We start from the raw sequence: 25,225 nt of genomic DNA, 5'->3' as shown, positions 1-25,225 counted from the left end.
TAATAAAATCAATATACAAATATAAAATGTACATATTCATTACAACGTAAAATTACCGTTTAAACGTTATCTTACTTTCAATTACTAGAAATAATTATCAAAGCAACATGAGACAACCTTGAGGGGAAGTAATTAGAAATAAAATGTAATAGGTACATAAAAAGGAAATTGAACTGGTTTTAAAAATCAATAAAAAATGTGTTCTAAAATTAAATTTATTTTATTACACCTACTATCATGGATTCCGACTCTGTAAGTCAATAGTCCTGAGATTGTCAAAAAGGAAATTAGACTGGTTTGAAAAAATGAATAAAAAATGTGTTCTAAAATTAGATTTAACTCATAATACCTACTATCATGTGGTAAATGTAAATTTACGATTAATTTAATTTGTTTTTCTTGACGTTCATAAGTGTACATGTTTACCTAAATGAATAAAGATATTATGACTATGACTATGAAAAGGATACCGACTCTGTAGGTCAATAGTCCTGACATTGTCAAAAAGGAAATTGGACTGATTTGAAAAAATCAATAAAAAATGTGGTCTAAAATTAAATTTAACTCATAATACCTACTATCATGAAAAGGATACCGACTCTGTAGGTCAATAGTCCTGAGATTGTCAAAAAGGAAATTGGACTGGTTTTTAAAATGTGTGTTCTAAAATTAAATTTATTTTATTACACCTACTGCCATGAAAAGGATACCGACTGTGCAGGTCAATAGTCCCGGACTTGGACCAAGGAAGGTGGAAGCAACTGTCCAACTAGGTATTTAACAAATTCCACTTAGGGTCAAGAAAAGAGCGTATCAATTATAAAAATGCCGACAAGGCACACAAGTCAAATATTGTGAATGTAAATGAGCATAATTTCTTTTTCCCTATTTTCTATATAAAAACAGTTTTAATTTCGAAGTTGCTAAAACGAAGCACTGATTAATCGTGCATGTCCAACTGAGCTACGATGTTTGGCTTAGACTCAATAGCTTGGTAATTAGGTCGAGACTCGTGACCGAAGAGGCTCGTCGTATAAAGCTGTATTTAGTATGAAAGAGAATCTATTAACTTCACTTTAGCAAATGAAAAGAATCTTTTTCAAATTGGCATGCTCATTTCCCTTTATATAGTTTCATAGCATCAACTACTTGCTGCGAACTTCATTTCGCCTTAATATGATTTATTTACTTATACCCTTTAGTATCTACAAACCAACATTTTACTATGGTATCTCATACAATAGAGACTGTTCGCTTTTCCGGAATAAAAAAATATTAGAATTGATCCAGCCGTTTTCGAGTTATGAGCTTAGCAACATATTTAGTGATTCATTTCTCTTATTATATATATATATATATATATATACACAAGTCGATTTTTGTATCGCAGGTAGCTATAATTATGTAATAAAACTATCTCTGTTTCGGTTCCTAAAGCAAAAAAGCAATATTGTGTTTTCGAATATAATTTACACGATGTGTATATAATATTATTTAAATAATGATAAAGTAAACTTGCTACCAATTTAAAAGACACGTGAATGAAGACACATAAAGTTAAAGTTAAAAAATATTGTAGTTGAATTTCATTTGAGGTTTACTTAATTTCGTAATCGAGATAAATTTTCTTAATACTTAGCTAACGTAAATAAAATAAAGGCATAAGGAACATAATTTCCCTTTTAACCCCAAGAATACAATTAGCGAAGTGCATAATCCTGTACATCTAGAAGTCATAGTCGTAAAAATGTTCATACATTATCGTTGAATGTAAACATTTTACGCCTTCTCAAACCTACTCATAATACCGTTGGCTTCTGCACACGGTATTAGTACGCCGCTTATTGCTTACTGCCGGTGAAAGTGCAATAAATTTCGGATAAAAAAATAAAAAAACATGACTTTACAAACAAAACTTGTTTAAAAATGAAGTTTATTTAATCTGAATGTTCAAAGAATTATATCGTAATTCAAATTGCAAACGAATTTTTGACGCTTATTTTAATGTGTTCTGCTAATACATAATTTAAAAGTACTTTTCAAGTATAGATATTAAAAAGGCTTTCCCGATAATTTTTAAATACATTTTGTATGGTTCCAGTTAGCGCGTGATCGAGGCAAAAAGCGCGGATCACAGCTAACGTATTAAATTACTGTACGCACATAAAACTGATATTGAGAACGAATTTTACCAATCTTAAGCCAATTACAGAGAAAGTCGAGACTTAATAAAATAAGTCCCTCAATTGTGTATTATCAAATATTCCCATTCAGAATATCGTAAATTCTCACGTCACGCTTAATCTATGATAAAATGCCGATAGAGTACACAATGGCAATCACCTTCTGTGAACAGTTAGACAAAACCTTCGATTCACTTCCTCATAACTGAGATGAAGTAACGGCACCGAGTTATGTAAATAATGTAACGATGGCAATGTCAGGAACCGGTATTCGTAACTAGAACAGGATTTTGCTGATTACAGGTTCAAAAAACGTTAGCTTTACTTTCGTTTGAAACTGGATTAATCCTCGCGTAATTCTAGTTTTCTTAAAACAAACTGAAAACGAGACAGTTTCTTTGAAATATATTATGTCTGACGTTGTTTTTGATAGTTAAATGTGCCACTTTTTTGAATCGCCAAGTTTTCCAAGGCTTCAGCGTGTGACTCTCATACCCGAGGTCGTTGGTTCGATGTCCGGGTGTGCACCAATGGACTTTATTTCCATCTGCGCAATTAAAATTCTCTCAAACAGTGAAGGAAAACATCGTGGGAAACTGGCTTACATTGGACCCAAAATGTCGATCATCGTCCTGTGCCTGGCACACGTATCATCTTATTAGATTGACAAATGATCATGAAACTAATACAGAAACCCTAAATCAGACCTAAGAATGAAGAGCCACTTATTTTAGATAGATAATAACCGTCTATCTACAGAAAAGCATAAACATACCCCGGGGTTTATTTTTGCATTAAAAGTCACTGTTTTGTATGAAGCACGAATGCGTGGGCTTTTAAAGCATATATTATTGAAATGACTTCATTGGGTTGTTCGTAAACATAATAATAAACGCATATTTATGTATAACGTATGTAAAACTTAGATTGCCGTGTACAGAACCATATTTACGTTCTAGTATCATGAAGTGAGAGAAATCGTAAAGTGCATTGAATCGTCAGACGATCGATGCGCACAAACCGAAGCAAATTACTTGTTGTAAATAGCATTAGGTGAAATTCAATAAAGATAAAAAGTAAATTCGAAATCTGGCACAAAAATAAGTAATTACGTATCAATAACATATAAATAGCAAATGCAAATAATATGGCCTATTGGATGTAACCTATGAAATGTATTGCAAATTTATATATATATGTGCGTAGGGCTTGTTAAATTAATTTTTACTAATACCAGTGGTGCAACAACATTTTAGTTCTAGGCCTCAAAATTCTGTATAAGCAATTCTTACTTACATGAATTACTATTCTTACAATGAAGTCCCGCTGCATCTGTCTTTCTTATATTGGGGATTTTTGTATTAAATATCTAACTATGTTCGTAGTAAGTAACAATAAAATTCCCTATAAGTAGATTTTACCCGAGTCTCATCTCATACCAAATCTTTTATTGATTTAATGATCGATATGTCAAATAAATAGTTCTACAGTTAATCTAGATATTTATTGATGATATCATGACTATTAATATTTACATAAATTATATTTTAATTCCTCATTTAAGTCTATCTTGTTCAATCTTTATCTTTTTACACTTGAATGCAATAAAAATAAGAAAACAATACATAGTCTATATGTTTAAATAATATGGGACATTAAATTTATCAGAGCTTCATTTATGACTTAAGACTGTCTTATTATGTCTGTCTGTCTGATACTTTATAACCTTATAATTATATATTATAAACCTTAAGATTAAAAACACACATAAATGAATACTAAACAGCTTTAGAATATATTACTTATAGATTTTATAAATTTTGGTGTTAGTATTTTTTTAAGTTATAAGAGTTTGTTTTTGATGACTCATCAAAATAAACTCTTGTAACAATCATAAAGCTATCATCAGTGTTACTTTAATATTAATATTTAAAATACTTCACCTTGCTAGCAAAGTGACCATATTTTATTTCGTTTGCCAGTGTTACCAATGTTTACCAGTAGTGATATTAATTAAAAAAGATTGAAAGTAGTGATGCAAAAATTAAATGAAGATATAAATTTGAAAAAATATTACCTGGGTTACAAGAATTAGTCTTCAAATGTGAATTGCAGTTTGTAATATGTAATATCCATGCCTATATAAAAGATTGAGATATATTCCACTTACCAGATCTTGGTGATATTGGCACTGCAGGTTTTGGAGCAGCATTAGAGCAGAGCCTTCCAATTTTTGATGGAGGCTTAAGGCCAGATGGTTTTGAAAATGTGTTAGGTCTTGAAGATTCTGATCTAGGTATCGTAGAAGCAGTGGTGCTTACAGATGTTTCCGAGGAAACCGACGACGGCGCCGGAGGTATTCCCGTCGTCTCCAACTCATTTTTATCACTCATTCTTTATTCACTTTTAGCACTTTTAATAAAAGTTCCGCATCCTTATTAAATCATGACCGAGTTACTGAAACCGCATAATTATAATAAGCGACCGAAACTTTAAAAACATGACGCGACTTAAAAACTAAAAATATCTTCGTTCCCGCGCACTTTGAAGACGCGTTATTTGGATCACGGCCATGACAAGAGCAAATACATTACATTTAAATATTTTTCAGCTTCATTCAACTTTACCAAAATCTATGTTAAAATACAACGTACCGTCAGACACACGTTCTAAATGCCTATTTTAATTATATATCTCACAATATTTTTTAAAATAGGTTTCTAACTGATAACGGTTAAAACTGAGAAGCTGTTGGAACAATAATAGGATATAAAAAGCTTGGAATACATCAGAAAAAAGATCGCAAAATTTTACCGCTCGTTGGACCAGCTGGGCTTGACGTTAGAAACGTTATCACAATTCACAGCACAAAACACATTTCACACTTAGATTAACTTGGCAATTTACTGCAAGTATAAAAAATATTTACCGAATATAGCGTCTTGTCCGTTTTTACGCTCTAATTAGATCGCAATTCAGTAAAACAGATTTTATTATTTACGTCAACAATCACCTTTACGAGATAGAAGAAAATCACACGACAAAAAAAATATCTAAACGACAACTGACATTTCTGTCAGTACTTACTACAAGAATAACTATTCACATGTGCAATTGTGCAATAGACTGACCATAGAAGAAGAAACTGTAGACTGCAAACTTGCGGTAACTTAACAATACCGCAATATGTTACTATAAAGTATCAATCGAATCGAATGTTAAAGTTTTTGATTTATTTCCTAATACGTAATTTAAGAATACGTTAAAAAATATTCCGTTACTTCTACTCCCAACCGATAACTAATATATTCATAAAATACTATAGTAATTTAGATCCCAAAAATTCTCATACTCCAATGAAAAAAGATTTAATTCAAATTGGTATTACATTTACGCTAGTTGTAGTAGTAAATTTTTGTAAACTGAAAATATACACTAATTAATTATTGACAAAACTCTTTTACAGGTAATCAACATAGGAAATTAGGGTCTCTTATTACTAATTCATCTGTGGACTATTGTTATTGGTTTGACTTCTGAGTTCTGACTCAAGAACTAAGAAGGTGACAGTTATTAGGTTGTGATGATATTATTATTACAGTTGTAGCAATTTTTTAAATATTTTGCGAAATGCAATGAAAACTAAAGTTATTCTTGAATATATTAGCTTGAGTAATTGCAGTAATAAAAAATGAATAAATTTATTTATTAGTCCCCTTAGATAATTAAATAAAATAAAGATGAAGTTAGTGTTTAAAAACATTGAAAAAGATGGCAGTGGGTAAGTATTTATGACTAAATATTGGCTTAGGTCACATTATTAGGTATTTACTATTATTTATATCCATTTTCAGAAGCATCGGTCTTATATCGGAGGAATCTGAAGATATGTGGCATGCTTACAACCTTATAGCTGAAGGTGATTCTGTTACTGCGTCGACCGTAAGAAAAGTCCAAAATGAGTCGTCGACGGGCTCTTCGACAAGCAGTAGAGTTCGAACTACGCTAACTATAACCGTGGAAAATATTGATTTCGATACACAAGCATGTGTTCTTCGTTTGAAAGGCCGGAATATAGTTGAGAATCAATATGTGAAGGTAACTAAATGCATAAATAACTAACATTAATGTCCTAAACCAGCGTAATTTGCAAAATAATAACTTTTATGTATAATCTTAGATGGGGGCATACCACACATTAGACTTGGAATTGAATAGGAAATTTACATTGCGAAAGCTACAATGGGATTCTGTAGCCTTAGAGAGAGTAGATATGGCCTGTGATCCAGCAACCTCGGCGGATGTTGCAGCAGTGGTAATGCAAGAGGGCTTAGCTCATGTATGCCTAATTACATCATCAATGACATTAGTCAGATCAAAAATTGATATAACAATACCTAGGAAGCGGAGAGGCTTCACACAACAGCATGAAAAGGTATATTTTTAAAATAAATATTTGAGATAGTTGTATAAACTAGTTTTAAAAAATCTTTTGATTTCAGAGATTAATTAAACCTTTAAAATACTGTTGAATGTGTTAAGGTTTATTTCATTCACTTGCAATAACGGCAGTATTTAAAAGAATCTATTAGGAATTATATCATAGAAAATTTAAAAAAAAGTATTTTTATAATGTTTTCTACTAACATAATGTAAAAGTTAAGGCTCCATGTAAATAATCTAATTTAAACAGATTTTTCCAAAAAAGAATGACTACAAAATGGACTTGGATTTCTCCTGACAGAAAGTACACAAACCAAATAGATTTTATTCTGATAAATAAATGACATATAGTAAAAACCTCACTGTTATAGTAGTTCACCAAAAGTATAAATAATTGGGGAATGCTTAAATCTAACTTTAGCATTGCCCTAGAGAAATGTTCAGAAAACAGTGATTTATAAGAAAAATACTTACAATTCATGTTTTTATTAAAAAAAAAGAAACACTCAAGGGCATGACATATGAAAATTGTAAGCAAATCTCAGAGATTAGCTAAAAGATTAATGAATCTATAAGAAACAACAATAAGGTGAAACGGTTTAATGTTATTAAACAACACATTGAGTAGTGAGGTGAAATAAAGTAGGCTTTAAACAAACTGACATGCAATTAAGAATGGATGCCAAAGTTCTACAAGGAATTATACACCAGCATTTAAAGAATACCAAAGCAAATTATACAAAATTAATCATAAGTGTAAATACTACTTCACTTTTTATGTACTAGGATAAGTATTTTACAGCTATTTAGGCTATTAATATTATTATTATTATGAATAAGATGGCTCATATTAACTTTCAGGGACTTGCTAAATTTTATGAAGCTGTAATGCAAGGTATACTCAGGCATATTGACTTTAGTGTTGTCAAATGCATAATTATTGCATCCCCCGGATTTGTTAAGGATCAATATTATGACTACATGATGCAACAAGCTATAAAAACTGATAATAAGCTTCTTATTGAAAATAAATCAAAATTCTTGTTGGTCAAGGCTTCATCGGGATTTAAACATTCTCTAAAAGGCAAGTTAAAACTTGGTTGTTGCTTATCGTACAAAATGGGTAAATGTTAGATTGAAAACAAAAAGCATATGAATCTTGAGTTCTGAATGGAGAACATACAAGTATCTTAACCTGATTATTATGTTATATTATAGAGAATAACATTAAAATTGTTTTAAAGAATATTTTTTTTTATTACACAAAATAACAATTGGTCTAAGTACAAACATTTTATTTACAAACCGCAATAAGGTAGTTTTATAAATATGTATTTCACTATAATTCAATTACCCTTTATAATTTTGAATTTAAAATTTTAGCCTTCTTAAAATATATCACTGCAGGTTATTTTGTACCATAGTGATTTATCTTAAAGTTAATAAGTAATTAAAAATTGTTGAAATACAGCCATGCAATCTGTTTCAGCCAGCTATATATTTGACATAAAACTATGTTGTAATTACAGAAGTTTTACAAGAGCCATCAGTAATGGCCAAGATATCAGACACAAAAGCAGCGAGTGAAGTTAAATTGCTGGAGGGTTTCTACACAATGCTGCAATTGGAGCCGGCAAAGGCATTTTATGGAAAGAAGGATGTTATGAGAGCAAATGAGGCTTTAGCAATTGAAACACTCATGATTTCAGATAAATTATTTAGGTATGATTTAGAATCTATTTAGTTAGTTGTTAATTATTATTAGTATTTGACAAAAGAAAGCCTTGATATTTGTACACTATCAACAAGCATGTTGCGTGTTGTTCCCATGAGGATGTAAGTTTATGATCCTATTTCACCATGCCTCCTGCTGATAGAGAACAAATACCGAATATAATACTGAATACTGAAATAATATATTTTTTCATAGATAAGAAATTGGTAAAATGAAAAATTAAAATCCTTTACCTATAGTATATACTTATTTTAATTTCTGATATATTTATTTAAGTTGTCATTGGTACAAAACACAGGTACATATTCATCTTCTGAATTGGATAAATGGATGCTTGATGTGTATTTGTGTAATGTATTTGAATATTAGTGTGGTAAACAAAATTTTGAAGGATAAGGTTCTCATTTCTTTTATAGTCATTCATTGCATGCAGTGCGTTAGCAATATCCTGCGCAGAGTAACAGTTTTATTATATTATTTGTCAAAATTTGGCCTATGTACACTGTAAATAAATAAACAAGTCAAATTTGTACTCTATGGTATGGTATCAATAAATAAAAAAATTATGTTACAATATGTAATCGGTTTTACAATGACAATTTGCTTAGTAATAATTTGCTAAACATATATTAATTGTATTTATTCAGGTGTCAAGACATTCAGAAGCGTAAAGAATATGTTGGTCTGGTGGACTCGGCCAGAGACAATGGTGCTGATGTCAGGATATTTTCTAGCATGCATGTTTCTGGTGAACGTGAGTTGATATCAATTATTTTACTTTATGTATACTATATTTAAATTATAATTCAGCGACCTTGGACTTTGGCCTCAGATGTCTTTAAAAATATTTTTGTGGGTTATTAAGGGTATGACATGTCTGTCATATTTGCCTTCACTGTAAGCAAGTGTTAATTGCGCATACAGAAAAATCAATTGCGTAGCTTAACTAAGATTATTACTAAAAGTAACTAAAAATACAAATTAATAATTTTTAATATTAAGTACGAAAATCAGAAATTATTTAATAAAACGCGTGACTAATCGGATGGTAAAAGTGTGATGGGGCTTTATTGTATATACGAACTAGTAGAGACAACAGACGGCCATTTTATATAAAAAAATATTCTCTATTCCACCTGAAAACATTCATGTATTAACTCATCAGCATATCTGATCCTTTTCCAATTCCGCTCCAATTTCATTTCCAATAAATCTAATAACGCACTTCCTACCTTTTTTGCATGGCTAACGCACAAACCGTGCAGTCCAAGAAAGGGAAAAAAACTCATCAGCACATAAACATAAACAGTTAACAAGTTTACCTTTTTTAAAAAAAAAAATTACATATTTATACTTAATTCTAAGGTGCCTTGATCATTATACTATAATATAAATAAAGAATAAAAGAGGCATTATAATTAAGTTTTTAAAAAACTGAAGGTATAACATGACTGACAACAAAAGTAATATTTATTTATTAATATAAAAATATATATTAAAGTAATATATATTAATATTTCAGAGTTGGATCAACTAACTGGAGTAGCAGCTATTTTACGTTTTCCAATGCCCGAGCTCGAAGACAGTGATGCTGAATATGATAACTCAGATTCTGATTAATCTTGGGTTCTGCCAACATTGACATTTTAATATGCAGAGGATTTTCGTGTTAGCCATGCCTGCTACGATTTCATACATTTTCTTGATTTGACATTTACTATTCGATTTAACTTATTCGTACAGTTTATGAAGTCGACTAATAATTATTGTATGGGTATATTATTAGGGCTTTAGTTATTTGGAGCTAACAGGTTCTGATAAAAAAGCGTTCTCTAGTAATTTATTATTGAATATTTTTTATTACAGGAACCTAAATATGAACCCTAGATTTCGACTGGATTAGATAGACATTGCTAGGCCAATTTTAAAGTTAGTGAGAATTATAGTTTTGAATGTCCTTAGCTTATTAAAATGTTAAATGTCTAAGGATATTATTGGCTGTTAAGTTATGAGTAAGACAAAAATATTTGCTTTTAATATTTATTTATTGTTAAAATAATGAAACTATAGTTGTACCATACTGTCTTTTACTTGGTTTATAACGCAATTGCCGTAAATAGAATTTTCTCTATATCCCAGATAGAAATATAAACAGCTTTAATTGGTACTCTGTCTTCTAGTATTGAATCGCGTAATTCAAAGGTTGCCATATATATGAAAAAACTTCCATACATTGTTGGGAACAGTATCTCTATTGAAAATTAGGCCCGGCGCACATTATCGGCATCGAAAAGGGATCTTTCAGCATGCAAGCGCACATTGTCGGAAAATATGTCTTGGCATGCTGCAACGTTCTTAGGGATGACGAGGCGTCCTTAAGCATGCTGAGGCGTCCCAATATCTATTTTTCTTCAAAACAAAGAGTCTCAGAGTTGTTACAAGTTAGTGGCCTGAGTTGTATTTAATATGGTGAATTGGGATCTAGTGCTTATAGCAGCTCTTGCTGAAGAAGAGAAATCTAATCAATCAAGGAGAAGATTTTGGGTGAACAGCCTTTAGAAGCAACGGTATACGTCTGGTGAATTCAACAATTTATTCAATGATTTGCGTTGATGAATTTAACACGGCGGGCGATGGCGTACCGAAGTATTTTTTTATATAATAAAGGGGCAAACGAGTGTGTGGGACACCCAAAAAGGCAGTCATCGCAGCCCATAGATACCCATCTTTAGTGGGTGCGTTGCCGGCCTTAAAAAAAGTATCCCAAAGCTGCCGAAGCGGTATTTTTGTTACTATATATCATGGAATATTCTACTTTATTGCTATGAAGCTAATGTATAATTCTTTTTATCACCTCAGCCGTTCCGATGCCGAAAATGAGCGCTGGGCCTCAGTGTACGAACGTTGGCTCGTACTATATACGCGTATTTATAAGATACATTGTCTAATTTTATATTTATTTTATCAGATCTTATGTTGTTAATTATTGACATGTTTTAACATAGATAATTGTAAATATATTGACACTGAAGTGTGATATTATAAAATTCCGTTTTACTGTAGTTAGAAAAATTTAATTTCTGTATATAATCTAATAGTTTTTGTTATTAATACAAATCAAGCTTTTACATGGTGTTTATTATTGCAATACATCAAATCCCTAAAACGACTGCGATAAATTTTCTGCCATTATTTTGTGGACATCTGCAAAGATGCAGCAGTCTCCAAAATTCAGTTTTAAAATAAGTAAGCATAGACAATCAATGTCATTTCCATGATCCTAATTTTCAAATTGCTTGGTGTGCCTATAAAGACTGCAATAATATATATACATTAATCGTAAAAAAATTAATGTAACCGTGATGGAAAAAAGGTTTTAAGATTTTTTACTTCTTTCACTACATATCAGGACATGATTCAATAGGATTTTGGGCTGTGCTCGTTTGTTCGATCCCCGGCTGTGCACCAATAAACTTTCTATGTGCGCATTTGACCTTCGCTCGAACAATTAAGAGAAACATCGACCGACCGTCATACCCAATCAGTGTATAACGTGTGTCAGGCAATCGCGGCTAGACTTGCCTGTTAGATTTAATAATGAGCATGAAACATATTTAGAAATTTGTTTGTGTAGTTGTAGTAAAAATATTTTATTATTAGGATATTGTTTTGCACGGACATTGAAATTCAACTATACAGTTAGTTGAGTTCTTACCTGTGTGACTAACGAAACCGATTTTTAATTTTCATTAAAAGTATCGTTTTGAAATTACGAGAAAGAACTATAAGGCAAACAAACATATTATCTGACTTTGTAATCAAACAAATTAAATTTTTAAATTATCTCCTATTATTATTTAAACAGAAATTAGTGATTTATTTTTCAAAAGGTCTCTGAAATATATAATATGAATTCAAAAGACCATTTCTGCATTATATTATAATTAAAACACAAATTTACATAGATAACATATTTATTAGCAATTATGTCTAGATTACAATGCTGCATTAAGAGCCTCCGCCTTTTGCTTCTGCTTATCAGCTTTCCGTTCCTCTTTAGCTTTTTCATCGTGAAGGCGCCTTTTCTTTCTTAATAACCATATATCTTGTTTCCTCTTCTCTTGACCAGCCTTCATGCTCTTGTACAAATTCCTGTGCTTCTTCCGAACTAATTTCTCTCTGAGTCTGTAAGCTTGTTTGTCTTCTATCTCCTTCTGGTAGGGATGCTCTTTGTGAGGGATACCAGTTTTGACAGCCATCTTCTTTTTCTGGAAATTAAAAACAAAATGTAGTCACATGTTTTACATCAATTTTTTGTAATACAAGTGTTTCAATGGTTTCAGAATATCTTCTTGACCATACCTATCAACAACTTTTTCAAGTAAATTTCTAGTAAATTAAATCAAGTCAACTAATTTTGGATTTTTACACATACATATATAAAAAAAACAATCTAAATTAAGTGTTGAAACTTATTACTGCTTCCAGAAAAAAATTAATTAATTACAAATTATTTAATATTAAAATATTAGGGATTAGTTTCTTTACAGACATTGTCCCAACAGGTATACTAATTGTAATTCTAAATCATTCTGGAATCCAATCACAAATAATTTAAATTAAATCAGTCCAGCCTTGTGGGATAAAATACCTTATTTATATATTAAAATTACTTTGCAATTATGCAACTTCTGTTTAAATCTTACCTTTTCTTTAGATAGTTTCTTTTTCTCGTCAACTTCTTCTTCATCGTCGTCTTCAGCAGAGTCTTGAGCAACTTCAGCTTGATACTGCTTTGTAAGAATCTGCTCTTCTGTCTCAGATTCCTCATCACTCTTTTCCTCCTTGTCTTCATCACTTGCCTCTTCAATATCTTCAGATTCATCATCTTCATCACCTTTAACCAATTATAAACTTAATCTTGTGCATTACAAAACAGTTACTAATAATCTAGGACAGATTAATTTTTGATATTGGAAATGATTGTGCAGTGGCTGATCACTTACTTGATGATGCAAAAAAAACAATTTAGTCAAGCGAATGAGCATAAACCCATATACATACATTACTGATTCCATGAATTTAGGGAAAGATTGATATTTAGTTCCATACTAAATATCAAAATAGTAATATAATAGTTCTATAAATTTTCAGCTTTTTACTTACCAGGAGGCTTGTAATCGGGATCATTGAGAGCTCTTTGCTCTGGTGGTATATAAACTTGGTCTTTTGTTTTGTCTATGAATGGTGACAGGTGAGGTGGCAAGGTTGCTCCCATAAGGTACTTATTTATGGGAAGTAAAGTTCTTGTATTAACACTGTCAAAAACCCATTGTGGCTGAACATAGTACCTTGATAAATACTGCTTGTCCATGCTTGGTCGGTCCACAATCTGATATGCTATAGACTCATCTGCTTCATCGAATGTAGCCCCAACAAAATGTTCACGGTCCCATGAGACTTCACCACCAAAACATCTAATTATGAAAACCAATGGCTCTCTTGGTACTTCTCGATTGATGAAGAATTTTAAACCTTTGAATAGATTCTTCAAAACTTTAACCTGTTCTGCTTCTTTCCTGGCTTCTTCAATCTTGAGTGGATCTTGGTCATCTGTCTCAAATAGATCCATTTCGGGTACTTCTTCAACCTCATTTGAACCTACAACTTTAGCTAACGAAAGGTTCATTGCTGCAATTCTTTCAGAGACATAAGCCTGTTCATCCACCAGGGCCTTCTCCGAATCAGAGTTAAAGCTGGCAGTCAATTTAGGAGGATATACCAAGTTAAGTGAATTGTAAAGTTTAAAATTGACAAAACCAAGCATTGTTATGTAAAACTCTACAAATGTTGACATTATTTTGAAATCAACTTCGTCTTTGCTTTGTGGCTGAAAATAAGAATAATAAACATAAATACATCAATAATAATAAAAAACTCTTTGTATTGCCTACAAATAATAAATAGTACCTGGAAAGAGAAATGATGAGGAACAATCCATGTTATTGTTTGTCCTTCTAATTCTGCTTGATAATAGTATCCCTTTACAGAGATAAATACTCTCCTAATAGCCTTTGCAACAATCAGTGCATGCATAAATTCAATTGTCAATCGTCTACAAAGCATAGATTGATCTCTTGGCACCCTTTTTAATGAAGGAAATGTGCTGAACAAGAAGCATAGAGTAAGACAATCATCCAAATCCCTCAGGGCATCAACAAACGTGGGATATCTTTCTTTTACAATATGATCAATATTGATTTCAGGGTAGTCTCTGAAGTACTTTCTCACTTTGCCATATTCTTTCATTGATTTTGCACGACGAATTTTTTGTTGGAACACCTAAAAAACGTATATATATATATATATATGAAACATGTAGCTTAAAGACTAATTAATGCAAGTACAATATTTGAAATGTGAATTTAAATATTAAAGTACCTTTAATTCGCGTATCTTCCATATTATTGGTTCGTGTAAAAGAAATTTTATATCTTTAGTATGATACAGAGTTTTAATGCCTCCAGCACCTTTTTGAGCCCTTTTTCTGTTTCGAGGTTCACGAGGATATATTCCTTTTAGAATACAGATTCTCCTAAAATCTTTTAGAGTCAGTTGAAGTTTCTTTAATGCGGCCTTTCTAGTCATAAACTGCGCACCCTCTCCAGATGAATACTAAAATGTGAATATAATAAAATAACATTTTGTCGAAGTACAGACACTTAAATGGTTTATACATTATTTGTTCAAGAGAATGAATTATAAAATAATAAAAACACGTGAACACGCAGTAATAGACACGTGTTTGGTTATAATTTGAAAATTACCTTCTTTTTTTTCTTAGAGACCATTGTCGATTTATTTTAATTTATTATCTTTTGTTAAATCTCAATGATTTTGCCAAATATTAAATTAAATTATTAAAACACAAGATATTTTATTCACAAACTACGCATCTATAACTTTTACCATGCTTGTTTTGACTTAAGTAATGAGTGTCAGTTAAGACTTATGAGTTTATGACTATCATATCGAGACTTTCATTCAAGTCTGAGTTTTGACAGTGACATGTGTTATCTTTCAACAATAAATAGCAGTATTAGGAAGAGTGAAGCTTTTTATGAATGTGGATTTTTGAACTTCCATCGAAATTAAACTTTAAACTACTTTTATCTGGCTCTATTTACTATGGGAATAATGGGATAGGTTCACGCATTTTATTTTTATAAATAAAGCCGAATGTGGAATGAGCAATATTTTTTAAATAGGTATTATTATTTAAAAAACCCGCATTACAATTTATGAGTAATTAATCAGATGAAAATGAAGCGTGTATATATAAATGTTTGAAAAAAGAAGTTTAAAATATAAAACGAAATTAAATTAAAAACGGTTGTAGCGTATCGTAGATACGCACTAAAAATGTACATACTGTTTGGTGTAGTAGTTTCTATACGATTTTGATGTATGTGGCAATATAAATACAGGACACTTAGAAAAGAAGAAAACAGACGTCACTCAGAACAGACTTTTAAGATGAGTGAGCATGTATTTTTTCCTTTGAGCGTTTCTATTAGAATATAAATTAATTACCGTTGTTTGTGAAGAAATATATCAATTTAACAAAGATAAAATGGGTTGTGATTTATAAATATAGAACATCCCATAAATGGTGACCCCGACGTGATCCATAAATGGTGACCCCGACGTGATCATAAATGGTGACCCCGACAAACAGGATGAAGCTGGTGTCTTTTCCAAAACCCCTGAGGAGCATGCTGAGCACCTTCGCTCATTGTTCCGCGGATTCTCAGAATATGGCATCATCGTTAATTCATCGAAGTGCATTTGGCACCAAGGAGGACTGTTCACAGTATGAAGCGATCCAACATTTTCGACATTCTCGAAGCATAATCTGCCACTATTTATACGGACCATAAGCCGTTGAATTATGCATTTTCCCAGCGCCAAGAAAAACTTACCCCGGTACAACTCAATCAGCTTTCATATATTTCTCAATTCACTACTGATATCAGACACGTAAATGGAAAAGAAGATGTAGTTGTTGACGCGATGTCACGCATAGAGAGAATATCGATTGAAAAAGATTATGAAGCTCTTTTAAAGTCCAAAGAGTCTGATCCAGAGCTCTCTACCATCTTAGTTTCAACTTTCTAAGGTTAATATTCCTGGAACACATATCTCTATTATTTGTGACATATCAACTTTAAAAACGCGTCCCTATTTAACACCTCCTTTTCGCCGCGCTGTTTTTGACTAGTTTCACAATTTCAAATTACGCGACACGTTTCGGCGCCAACAGGAGAATTTAAATTACCATCTGGTCGATTTTTGCATGTACACATTGACATCGTTGGACCTCCACCTTTCAGTAACGGTTACCATTACCTCCTCACAGCTATAGATAGTGACCAGTTAGGCTGAAGCTTGGCCTATGCATTCTATCACCGCTGAGGAAGTAGCTGAAACGTTGACCCGTGAATGGATTCCACGCTTCGGTGTCCTAGCTGTTTTGACAACCGACCAGGGCACGCAGTTCGACTCGGATGACTTCCATCGTCTGATGTTATGGTTTGCTACAAGGCGAAAAAGAACCACTTCTTACCATCCCTGCGTAAACGGCATGATTGAGCGAGTTCACCGGTAACTTAAAGCCGCCCTAACTTGCCACGATGACACGTGGACTAGAGCGTTGCCATTGGTATTGCTGGGTATGCAGTCAGCCCTTAAGGAAGACCTGAACTGCTCAGTTGCAGAAATGTCATATGGAGAGCCATTACGTCTACCAGGACAACTCCTTGTCCCAGATGAACAGCCAACTTTCGCAATGGAAAACCAGGCTGATTTCGTTGTACCTCTTCGGCGGAAAATGGCTAAAGTACAATCAACACCAGCATCGCGACATGGCAACAAACGACGCTTCGTATTTAGAGCTACCTAGAGCAACTTTGTAATGTAAAATTTTTGTTGTGTAATATTTTAAGTACCTTTTATTTTATTGTTACATACTATCATTTGTCTACTTAGCTTTTCTGTCTCCGTAGGGGGGTGATGTAGCGTATCGTAGATACGCACTAAAAATGTACATACTGTTTGGTGTAGTAGTTTCTATACGATTTTGATGTATGTGGCAATATAAATACAGGACACTTAGAAAAACGTCAATGCTCCCAGTGTGGAGCGTGTGCAATCACGACCCAATAGGCAAAACCTATATTATTCGTAATTCTTTATTAAATTATTTTATTTTTGTTTTAAAAGATTATGTGCTTCAGTTTTATGGAGAATGTGACACAAAATCACAAATTCTTGTACATCTTTTAACCTGTTGTAAAAACGTAGGCGCTATGGATACAGAAAACTGTTTATTCCATAAATGCAACAAAATAAAAATTCAATAAGAACTGCACCCATTTATGTTCTTTTCACTGACGAAAATAATGCAGAATAGCTAATGAAAGAGTTCGTCTTTTTGGAGAGGACATAGTGATGTCCAATTATAAAAGAGCACAAGTTGCTTTTCGACAGAACTAGGTATTACTAGTTGTATTTTTGAATAAAATTATTTTTTTAGAGTGCATTATTATTTTATATCTATAAACCTATTATTTTAAATCTATAAGCGATGTTTATGTAGATAATTATATTGCTAGGTAGATAAGATTTAATCTTATTATATCTATCAATATAAGTTATAATATAAAGGTACCTATACAAATATACAAACATATTTTTAAAATTTTATTAAAAAGAATAATTTACATAGACATAACTAGAATTAACTTATAAATAAGATTTACGCACCATCCTTGGTAGATGTTTTAGAGTTCTCCGATGAGCTGATTTGGTTTGCCCAAGCTCTAGGGTCAAACATCACGTACTGGAATGGATAAGCATAGGCATGGGGCCATGCAGCTGGTTGTGCTTTGACAGTCTCATCATTGCCTTCCTTCTGAGTGTAGGCATTAGCTATAGCAGATAACATCTGAGGATAAAAGTACTGGAACGGAGAATAATACGGAGCTGGGTGGGCGCATGGTGTTCTTTTCTCATTCTCATCCGATTTTGGAAGGTGGTACAGACTCTTTTCGGTTTCCGTAGGCAGGGTCTGCGCGAATTGAATTGGTGTTGTCAAAATTGCTCGCTTTTGGGGACGAACCTCATCAGAATCCGTGGAAGTAAACGATAGAGGCGATTGATTGTTTTCAGATGCAGACGCTAGAAAGTTAATTGGCTGGTCCGTGAGCCATTGAGAGTTGACGCCATTATCTTCGGTGGCTGCTACGTATAAGTCCCCGGTTGACCCATCTTCTGAAGGTTTGACGTAAAGCCCGTGAACTGGTTGAAGATTACTCGGAGTCTCCCACACCACGCCGCATTGTACACATGTTACAATAAATGATGAAAAAAGCAGAAAGCTGCGTTTAGACATCTTTGCTCATTAAAGTGGAGGCGGAAATTAACGGTAGACAATTAAATTGCATTTTATATATGTCCAAGATTATATAAAGATGATGGAGATCCAAGATAAGAACTTATAGATAATTAAGACGAAAGTTTGAGTTAAGACACGTTTTTGTTGTAATTTCATTGATTGTCACGTTGGTAAGATAAAATAAGTTTTCTAGACTGTTGAAAGAGTTAACCTCGCTTACTGAGGAATGGTTCTAATAAAATTTATATCTGTATATGAAACATTTATTTCACACAATGAGACGATAAACAGACATTTGAAAAACTAAAACTGAAACAAATACCAGAAGTAGAAGCTCATTTATTAAATAAATACTTAGTAACAAATTCTTTTTTTTTACAAATTAACTACGCACTTTAGTTCAAGTAAAAAAGATTCATGTAGTCTTAAAATACTTAGGTGTTATACTCTTGTTTTTCAATATTTCGTCCATTAGTAAATATTTACGTTTTGTAGTAATATAATGAATGTTAATATAGTGCTTAATTGTTGTAATGGTAAAATTTAGGGATATTTTTTTAAGACGGATGAAATAAGGCTCCTAGAAATAATTCCTCTTACTAAAAAAACTTTAAATTTTTTGAATAATCAGAAATTTAAATAGTTATAAAATCGCTCTTCAAATAGTATAGACCTAGAATACGGTCAAGTAGAAGGAGCTGGTAGGATTTTGCAGAGCACACCAAGCTGCTTAGAGGCTAATTTAGTATTTCCTTCCAAATGACCGCGAAGCAGAACGTCATTCCATTTGTCGCTTAGAATTTCGATGCTAGCTGAGGCTTAAAGGAGAGCGCCTTCGAAGAGAGCAGTAGCGACAAAGGCTTTTTATTTCATGCGGAGAACGCGCATACTTGTGCCTTGTTGGGGTTAATTTGGATTAGATTTAGTCAACTTGTGGTATATCTCGACTATATTATATAACAGGCTCAATTGAGTGAATATTAAAAATATATATATATATATTAGAAATACCTAGTACAAATCTGTAAGAATGCTAATCCATAAGTAAAAGGTGAAAAATTTCAATAGCAGCCTAACCAAGTTTATACTTATTGAATATTTGGGGAGGCATGTACTTTTAACGCTGGCAGCATTTCCTCGCTGTATTGCGAAAAGATTTGTACTTTACAAGCAGGAGGCATGGTGAAATAGGAGCACGCACTTACATTCTATGTTATATAATTGTCATTTTTTAATAAACATTTTTTTTTATAGAACAGGGGGCAAACTATAATAGATATTTTAAGCGAATCGTATTTATATACATTTATTCAAGTGTAACATCATAACCTAATATTAATAAAATCTATTTATAACCAAGTTTTATTACCATAGCAGATTATGAAAATGTATGTACTGCAATATTATTTCCTGATTTTCACTCTTGTTCAATATGAATGTTTTACAACATCCAAGTGTTTGCTAGACAACGAAGAGTTCTCTCTTTGTGGCTGGAAATGTCCAGTGACGTGTATTAATTTTAAATTACTGAAGGAATCCTTAATATCCTTATGCCCCGAGAAGTGGGAATGTTCTGTAGGATGTCGGTGCTCAGCTGGTTATGTGCGTGATGAATATAGTAAGAATTGTGTGACGATTCAAGATTGTCCAGGTATGTTGGTGACACGTTTTGGTTTAGTTTTTCTTATTCGGGTGCCACTTTATTCAAAAGGTTCGCTGTTAACTTGGATTGACGGGCTGCTAAGCATACAGCTCCGAAGCGGATGAGATGCCGCAACCACGACTTCTTCCTTCTACCACTCGATTACCTTAAATTTTGCCTATCATACTGTTCACGGACATGCATTACTTTTATATCTCGTATTTCATATGAATATATTTCTACTTAGAACACGTTAAAGTAAGTAATATATTTCCACAATATAGCCTGGCACCATTATTTGGACAGGCAATTAATAAAATTAATCTTTTATGTCCAACACAATTATACAGTATATACTTAACCTGCAAGTAATAATAATAGTTAAAAATTGATAAATGGAGTCCATGTGGAAGTGTACGTTTAACGGTAGAACTTTCTCGCTGCATTGCGATACTTATTAATTTTTAAGAACACTACAAAAATATTCAGTAAATTATTATATAATAATATAGGAGAATAAAATATATATTATACTATGTAACATATATTTGTTTACTCTGCATTCTAGGTTTCCATGTAAGCAAATTAAGCAATAGGTTTCTGGGTCACTGTTGAATTCTGTGAAAGTGTTGCAACATAATTTTGGAACCTGGAAAATGTTCAATGTACTTTCCCGCATTAGATTTGATACAAGGTTGATATTTAGGACGTGTTGGCCTAGTTAGTGGCTTGACCGTACGCTTCTGGAAAACGGAAAGGAAGACATCGTGAGGAAACCGCCAGGCCCAAAAAAACACATTGTCAGGCACAATCGCTTACTTGTCTATAAAGTATCAAAATAATCTCGAAACAGATAAAAGGAATAAAGACACTCCTTAACTGTACGAGTAAGCGAGTGTTAGATGTAAAAATATACAGAAATACAAGATTGAAACGCGCGAACTCACATCAAAGGTTCGCTTTGAAAATTAATGGCAAGATTAATCTCGGAAAGGTTACATGCATTACTTTTTTATGTCTCAAAGAAACTAGAAGTTTTAGTGAAGACGGCTTTAATTTTTTTTCGACAATTTCCCCATAAAACTGTCAAACGACATACCTAAGTCTTCATCACGCTATATCTATTCGTGAAGGTATGAAAATCTATGGCAGTAAATAAAAAAAAGGAACTTTATTGCACATGATGTAAAACAATGTTTAGTTAAAAGAGATGCAGATGCCGATAAGATGCACTAGCCCTCACTAAAATTCCCTATGTCATGGGCAACTAGTCTCTTCCATTTGACATATAATCAAGGTCAGACTCAATGTAACTTTACTAATATCTAGCTAGCATCTAGCTTTCATCACCTGTGACCATTTCAAATACAGCATTTGTGTCACCGCCATTGAACTTATCTAACATTTGGCGACACCAGTCCACCTGTAAATCGGGAATCAAACCCAACTTCGAGGCTGTGGGCATAAAGTATCACCCCAATCAGCCATTGAGCTATTGGGATATACCCCTCAAGATGAGTAGTTAATTGACCGTGATTATCAGGGCCATTTGTCATTCATATTTTACTGAATGATCCAATATAAATCGATTATTTCTGTTAATATATTTAATGTAATGTAATAAATGTTCTTAAAAAGATACTATTGTAGATAACGGTAAAACGCGAAAAATTGCATTTTTTAGTCTGACAGATTTTTTCCGTAATCTATTAAATCCGCTCTTTTGTGGATAGTCTGCCCGGGCTGACTCCAAAATCAACCCAAATTTGGGGGTAATTCCCAGGAAAATTTTCTGGTTATTAGTATACTACCTTGTAATCATTTTGAACGTTGTAAAGTTTCCACATCTAAAACATTTTAATGATAAATAATAAAACGGCTTGTTCAATATGTTATGTTTTACATAAGTTCACCTATTTTTGTATCAATTCTAAATTGACAAAAATAATGATTGAATTGCAATACACAGTAACACAATCCTTATACTAACAAAAATTGCAGACATGTATAAATAATAAGCAAATTAAATTTGCATTTAGTACCCAATAAGTTATCATGAAGGTTGTGTCTTTTGGTTTGTTGCTTATCACCGTGGTAGCGGGAGCGCCCACGATCATCAATTCGATCCCCAACTACATCACCGAGAGGCAACTGTTAGACCAACTACGTTATAAAAGAAAAATTACGCCTGGATATGGCGTTGGAATGCAGTTAGGCGTGGGTTCACCACTAGCTTTGTCATCTCACATCTCCTCATACCTTCCATACCAATGGAACATGCGACCTTATATGAACCCGTATGGCTATTCGAACTTCGGCTACCAATCAATGTATGGATGTGGACGGGGCCTCCTAAGATCTGAGGACCAGAACGACCAAGAAGAACAAGAGCATTCACAGAACAGGCATTCAGAAATATCACCTTCAAACTTGGCAAGTGTTGGACAGCTGGTCACAACTCCAGGTGGTGCAGCGTATGGTGTATTCCCTAATGTCCCAAGCAACGACTGCAATGTTCCCCTGTTATTCAGCTGTGCCCCGACCATCGTTCCGGGGAAGATAGCGCAAGGATCTTCACCGATATATGGTCTGCCAGGTTTCAACGGCTTCCGTGATGTAGATTATGCTGCAGATCCTCATATGCAACAGCACGCAGTCCATGAACATACTGCTATGGATGACGCGAGCCAAGTTGAGAAAGATTAATGTTCTATTATCATAGATTTTTACCATAATTGTAATAGGTATATTAATAAACTATTATTTTAAAATGTCGTTTTGTTTCATTTTAATATAAAATCGTTCTTCTAATAAATTCGTTTCGAAATTCTAAATTCAAATCTTTATTGTTATGTTAATAACAATAAAGTTAAAACGTTATACTTTATTACAATAAGGAGCTTGGTAAGACACAGCAATGTTGTGGGAGTGCTCCATCATAGTTTTACATACATTTTTTATCTTATAAGATACACTATTTATTTGCTTTGGCTTCACATTGCCATTTACTGCTTTTTACATTTATAAGATTAAATAAAGTCAGTGTAATAATACTATTATATAATAATGCCTTTAAACATTTGGTAAACCTCAGGTTATTTGCCTTGCTCTTCAAAATTTTCGGTAATTTGTTATATATTTTTATTGACGATGTCAATGGTCGTAATTGATGCAATCCCAATCTAGACATAACTTCTCTGACTACATTACTTGTTATCATATAATATAAAAATATATTTTAAACCTATTTTGGTAAATTACATTGGCAGGGCAGCTTTTTTTTAATTCTATAATTATGTTAGTTCCTTTCTTCAAATATAATGTAAAATTTATGATCGTTGCATCAACAAAGCCATAAGAAAGATTTCTTAAAATGTACTGTTACCACTTCTATAGCATCTCTTGTTTTTGTATTAAAATTCAGCTCAATATACATAATATTCTTTGACACTTGAATTTACTTGAAACGGTTTTACCAATTCTTAAAAGGCTAGCATAGGGCGGCGGCATTACTTAACATCAGGTGAGCCAACTGCCAGTTTGCCCCCTATTCTATAAAAAAATCGCAACATAGTAGTAATATGCGTACGTACGTACGGGTGGCGTATAATCTAGATCGCAGGTTCGATTCGTGTTAAACAATAACTGTCCGAATAATCCCAGGCCTTCAGAATTTTTTTCGGCATTTTAAACAGGCCTAATAGGACAACCTAATCAGTTGATTAACGGAAATTTGTAGTTTTGTCATTTTATTTGTTTTTTTATGATAAACGGACGGAAAACAGAAAAACAAACAGAATTCGCGAGTGCGTTGCTGGTCTTTGAGAAATCGAAATAAAATTCCTCAATTTTTAACCAAGTTATAAAACATTGATGTAGGTGTAGGTAATGTTAAGGATAGTCACACACAGGCACAGACAGGTATCGAATCTACAACCTCAAGGATTAGAGTTGCACGCTTAAACCACTAGGCCAACATTGGTCTGAACGATAATAAATATAGCTTAATTTGTGACAGAATACGCTACAATTTACCAAATATTCTTTCATTATTTTTCGAAGTTAGCGCATTACAAATAGTGAAGTACCACTAGAAACTTTTTTGATTTTGTACTTTATATACTATCTATTGAACTTGACTGACTGAACAATAGAAATATCTTTATTATCACAATAATCTTATGATCAAATAGCGCGCAATGGTAGAATAGTATATAAAAAGAATTCAAATTCAAAATCATTTATTCATATAGGGAACCCCATATACACTAATGAAAAAAAAATGAAATGCTTCTAATATTACATCTACTGCCAGTTCTCAAATCAAGGGCGTAGAACGGATGAGAAGAACTGGCAAAAACTATTCGCCACTCTTTTCAATCGCCAAGTTTTTTGTTTTGCGCAACGATTGTAAGGAGTTGCAACCATTACACCTTGTTCCACATGACATCTTAAGTAATTAATAATAATAAAATAAATGAAAAACAAAGGTTTGTCCTCTATCAGCAGGAGGCATGGTGAAATAGGAGCTCGTTTCTCGTAGGAACAATACGCAAATAGTCCTTTATTCCTATGAAATAAGGTTCAAATAATATAATAATCAGATTTCAAATATGAACGGAAACATAGTATGTATTTGGGGTTGTTTTAACATATCTACATTTAGAAATAAGTGTACGTTGTTTCACCGAAATCTCGACTCTCATTTGGGGATGTACATTAAGACTTATAGTATAAAACGAGAGGTAGAGCTAGACTGCTAAATA

General features: G+C 32.7%; 3 protein-coding genes across 11 annotated transcripts in view; 1 reads left to right on the top strand and 2 right to left on the bottom strand.

The window, feature by feature from the left end:
* The window catches only part of LOC110999442 (restin homolog), a 48,806-nt gene extending 43,544 nt beyond the window's left edge, over nt 1-5,262 (bottom strand). For 6 of the 9 annotated variants that reach the window (XM_022268484.2, XM_022268487.2, XM_022268489.2 and 3 more), the window contains exons 1-2: nt 4,998-5,259; nt 4,354-4,640 (exon numbers count right to left, since the gene is read on the bottom strand). In XM_022268484.2, coding sequence (XP_022124176.2) covers nt 4,354-4,576 — 223 coding nt within the window. In that variant the 5' untranslated portion in view covers nt 4,577-4,640; nt 4,998-5,259. Of the gene's footprint in view, nt 1-4,353; nt 4,641-4,837; nt 4,950-4,997 lie in introns of those variants that run through there. The other 3 variants (XM_022268485.2, XM_022268486.2, XM_045630052.1) reach the window with 3 other exon arrangements.
* A 490-nt stretch (nt 5,263-5,752) lies between these two features.
* LOC110999454 (protein pelota) lies at nt 5,753-11,489 on the top strand. The gene is made up of 7 exons (XM_022268512.2): nt 5,753-5,964; nt 6,038-6,281; nt 6,364-6,618; nt 7,488-7,710; nt 8,156-8,348; nt 9,009-9,115; nt 9,884-11,489. Exons 1-7 carry the CDS (start codon nt 5,924-5,926, stop codon nt 9,979-9,981), a joined length of 1,161 nt encoding a protein of 386 aa, XP_022124204.1. The 5' UTR covers nt 5,753-5,923; the 3' UTR covers nt 9,982-11,489.
* Nucleotides 11,490-12,317: 828 nt separating this feature from the next.
* On the bottom strand, nt 12,318-15,362 carry LOC110999450 (pescadillo homolog). Its single transcript, XM_022268508.2, has 6 exons — nt 15,189-15,362; nt 14,803-15,036; nt 14,332-14,703; nt 13,528-14,251; nt 13,068-13,258; nt 12,318-12,629 (listed from the first exon to the last, which is right to left on the bottom strand). Exons 1-6 carry the CDS (start codon nt 15,210-15,212, stop codon nt 12,357-12,359), a joined length of 1,818 nt encoding a protein of 605 aa, XP_022124200.2. The 5' UTR covers nt 15,213-15,362; the 3' UTR covers nt 12,318-12,356.
* Nucleotides 15,363-25,225: the final 9,863 nt, after the last annotated feature.

Source organism: Pieris rapae, chromosome 11 (assembly GCF_905147795.1).
Source record: "Pieris rapae chromosome 11, ilPieRapa1.1, whole genome shotgun sequence".
In the NCBI taxonomy this organism is placed as follows: Eukaryota; Metazoa; Arthropoda; class Insecta; order Lepidoptera; family Pieridae; genus Pieris; species Pieris rapae.
Note: the sequence above shows the minus strand (reverse complement) of the source record. Positions and strands in the feature narration are given on the sequence as shown.

What these genes read in the sequence shown, in the direction of transcription:
- LOC110999454 (XM_022268512.2), top strand. Translation starts at nt 5,924, where the DNA reads ATGAAGTTAGTGTTTAAAAACATTGAAAAAGATGGCAGTGG. An exon ending in TCACACAACAGCATGAAAAG is followed by an intron (nt 6,619 to 7,487) that starts GTATATTTTTAA and finishes ATTAACTTTCAG; the next exon opens with GGACTTGCTAAATTTTATGA. An exon ending in CATGCATGTTTCTGGTGAAC is followed by an intron (nt 9,116 to 9,883) that starts GTGAGTTGATAT and finishes TTAATATTTCAG; the next exon opens with AGTTGGATCAACTAACTGGA.
- LOC110999450 (XM_022268508.2), bottom strand. Translation starts at nt 15,212, where the DNA reads ATGGTCTCTAAGAAAAAAAAGAAG. An exon ending in TCTCTAAGAAAAAAAAGAAG is followed by an intron (nt 15,037 to 15,188) that starts GTAATTTTCAAA and finishes TTCACATTTTAG; the next exon opens with TATTCATCTGGAGAGGGTGC. An exon ending in AGAAACTATCTAAAGAAAAG is followed by an intron (nt 12,630 to 13,067) that starts GTAAGATTTAAA and finishes TTTAATTTCCAG; the next exon opens with AAAAAGAAGATGGCTGTCAA.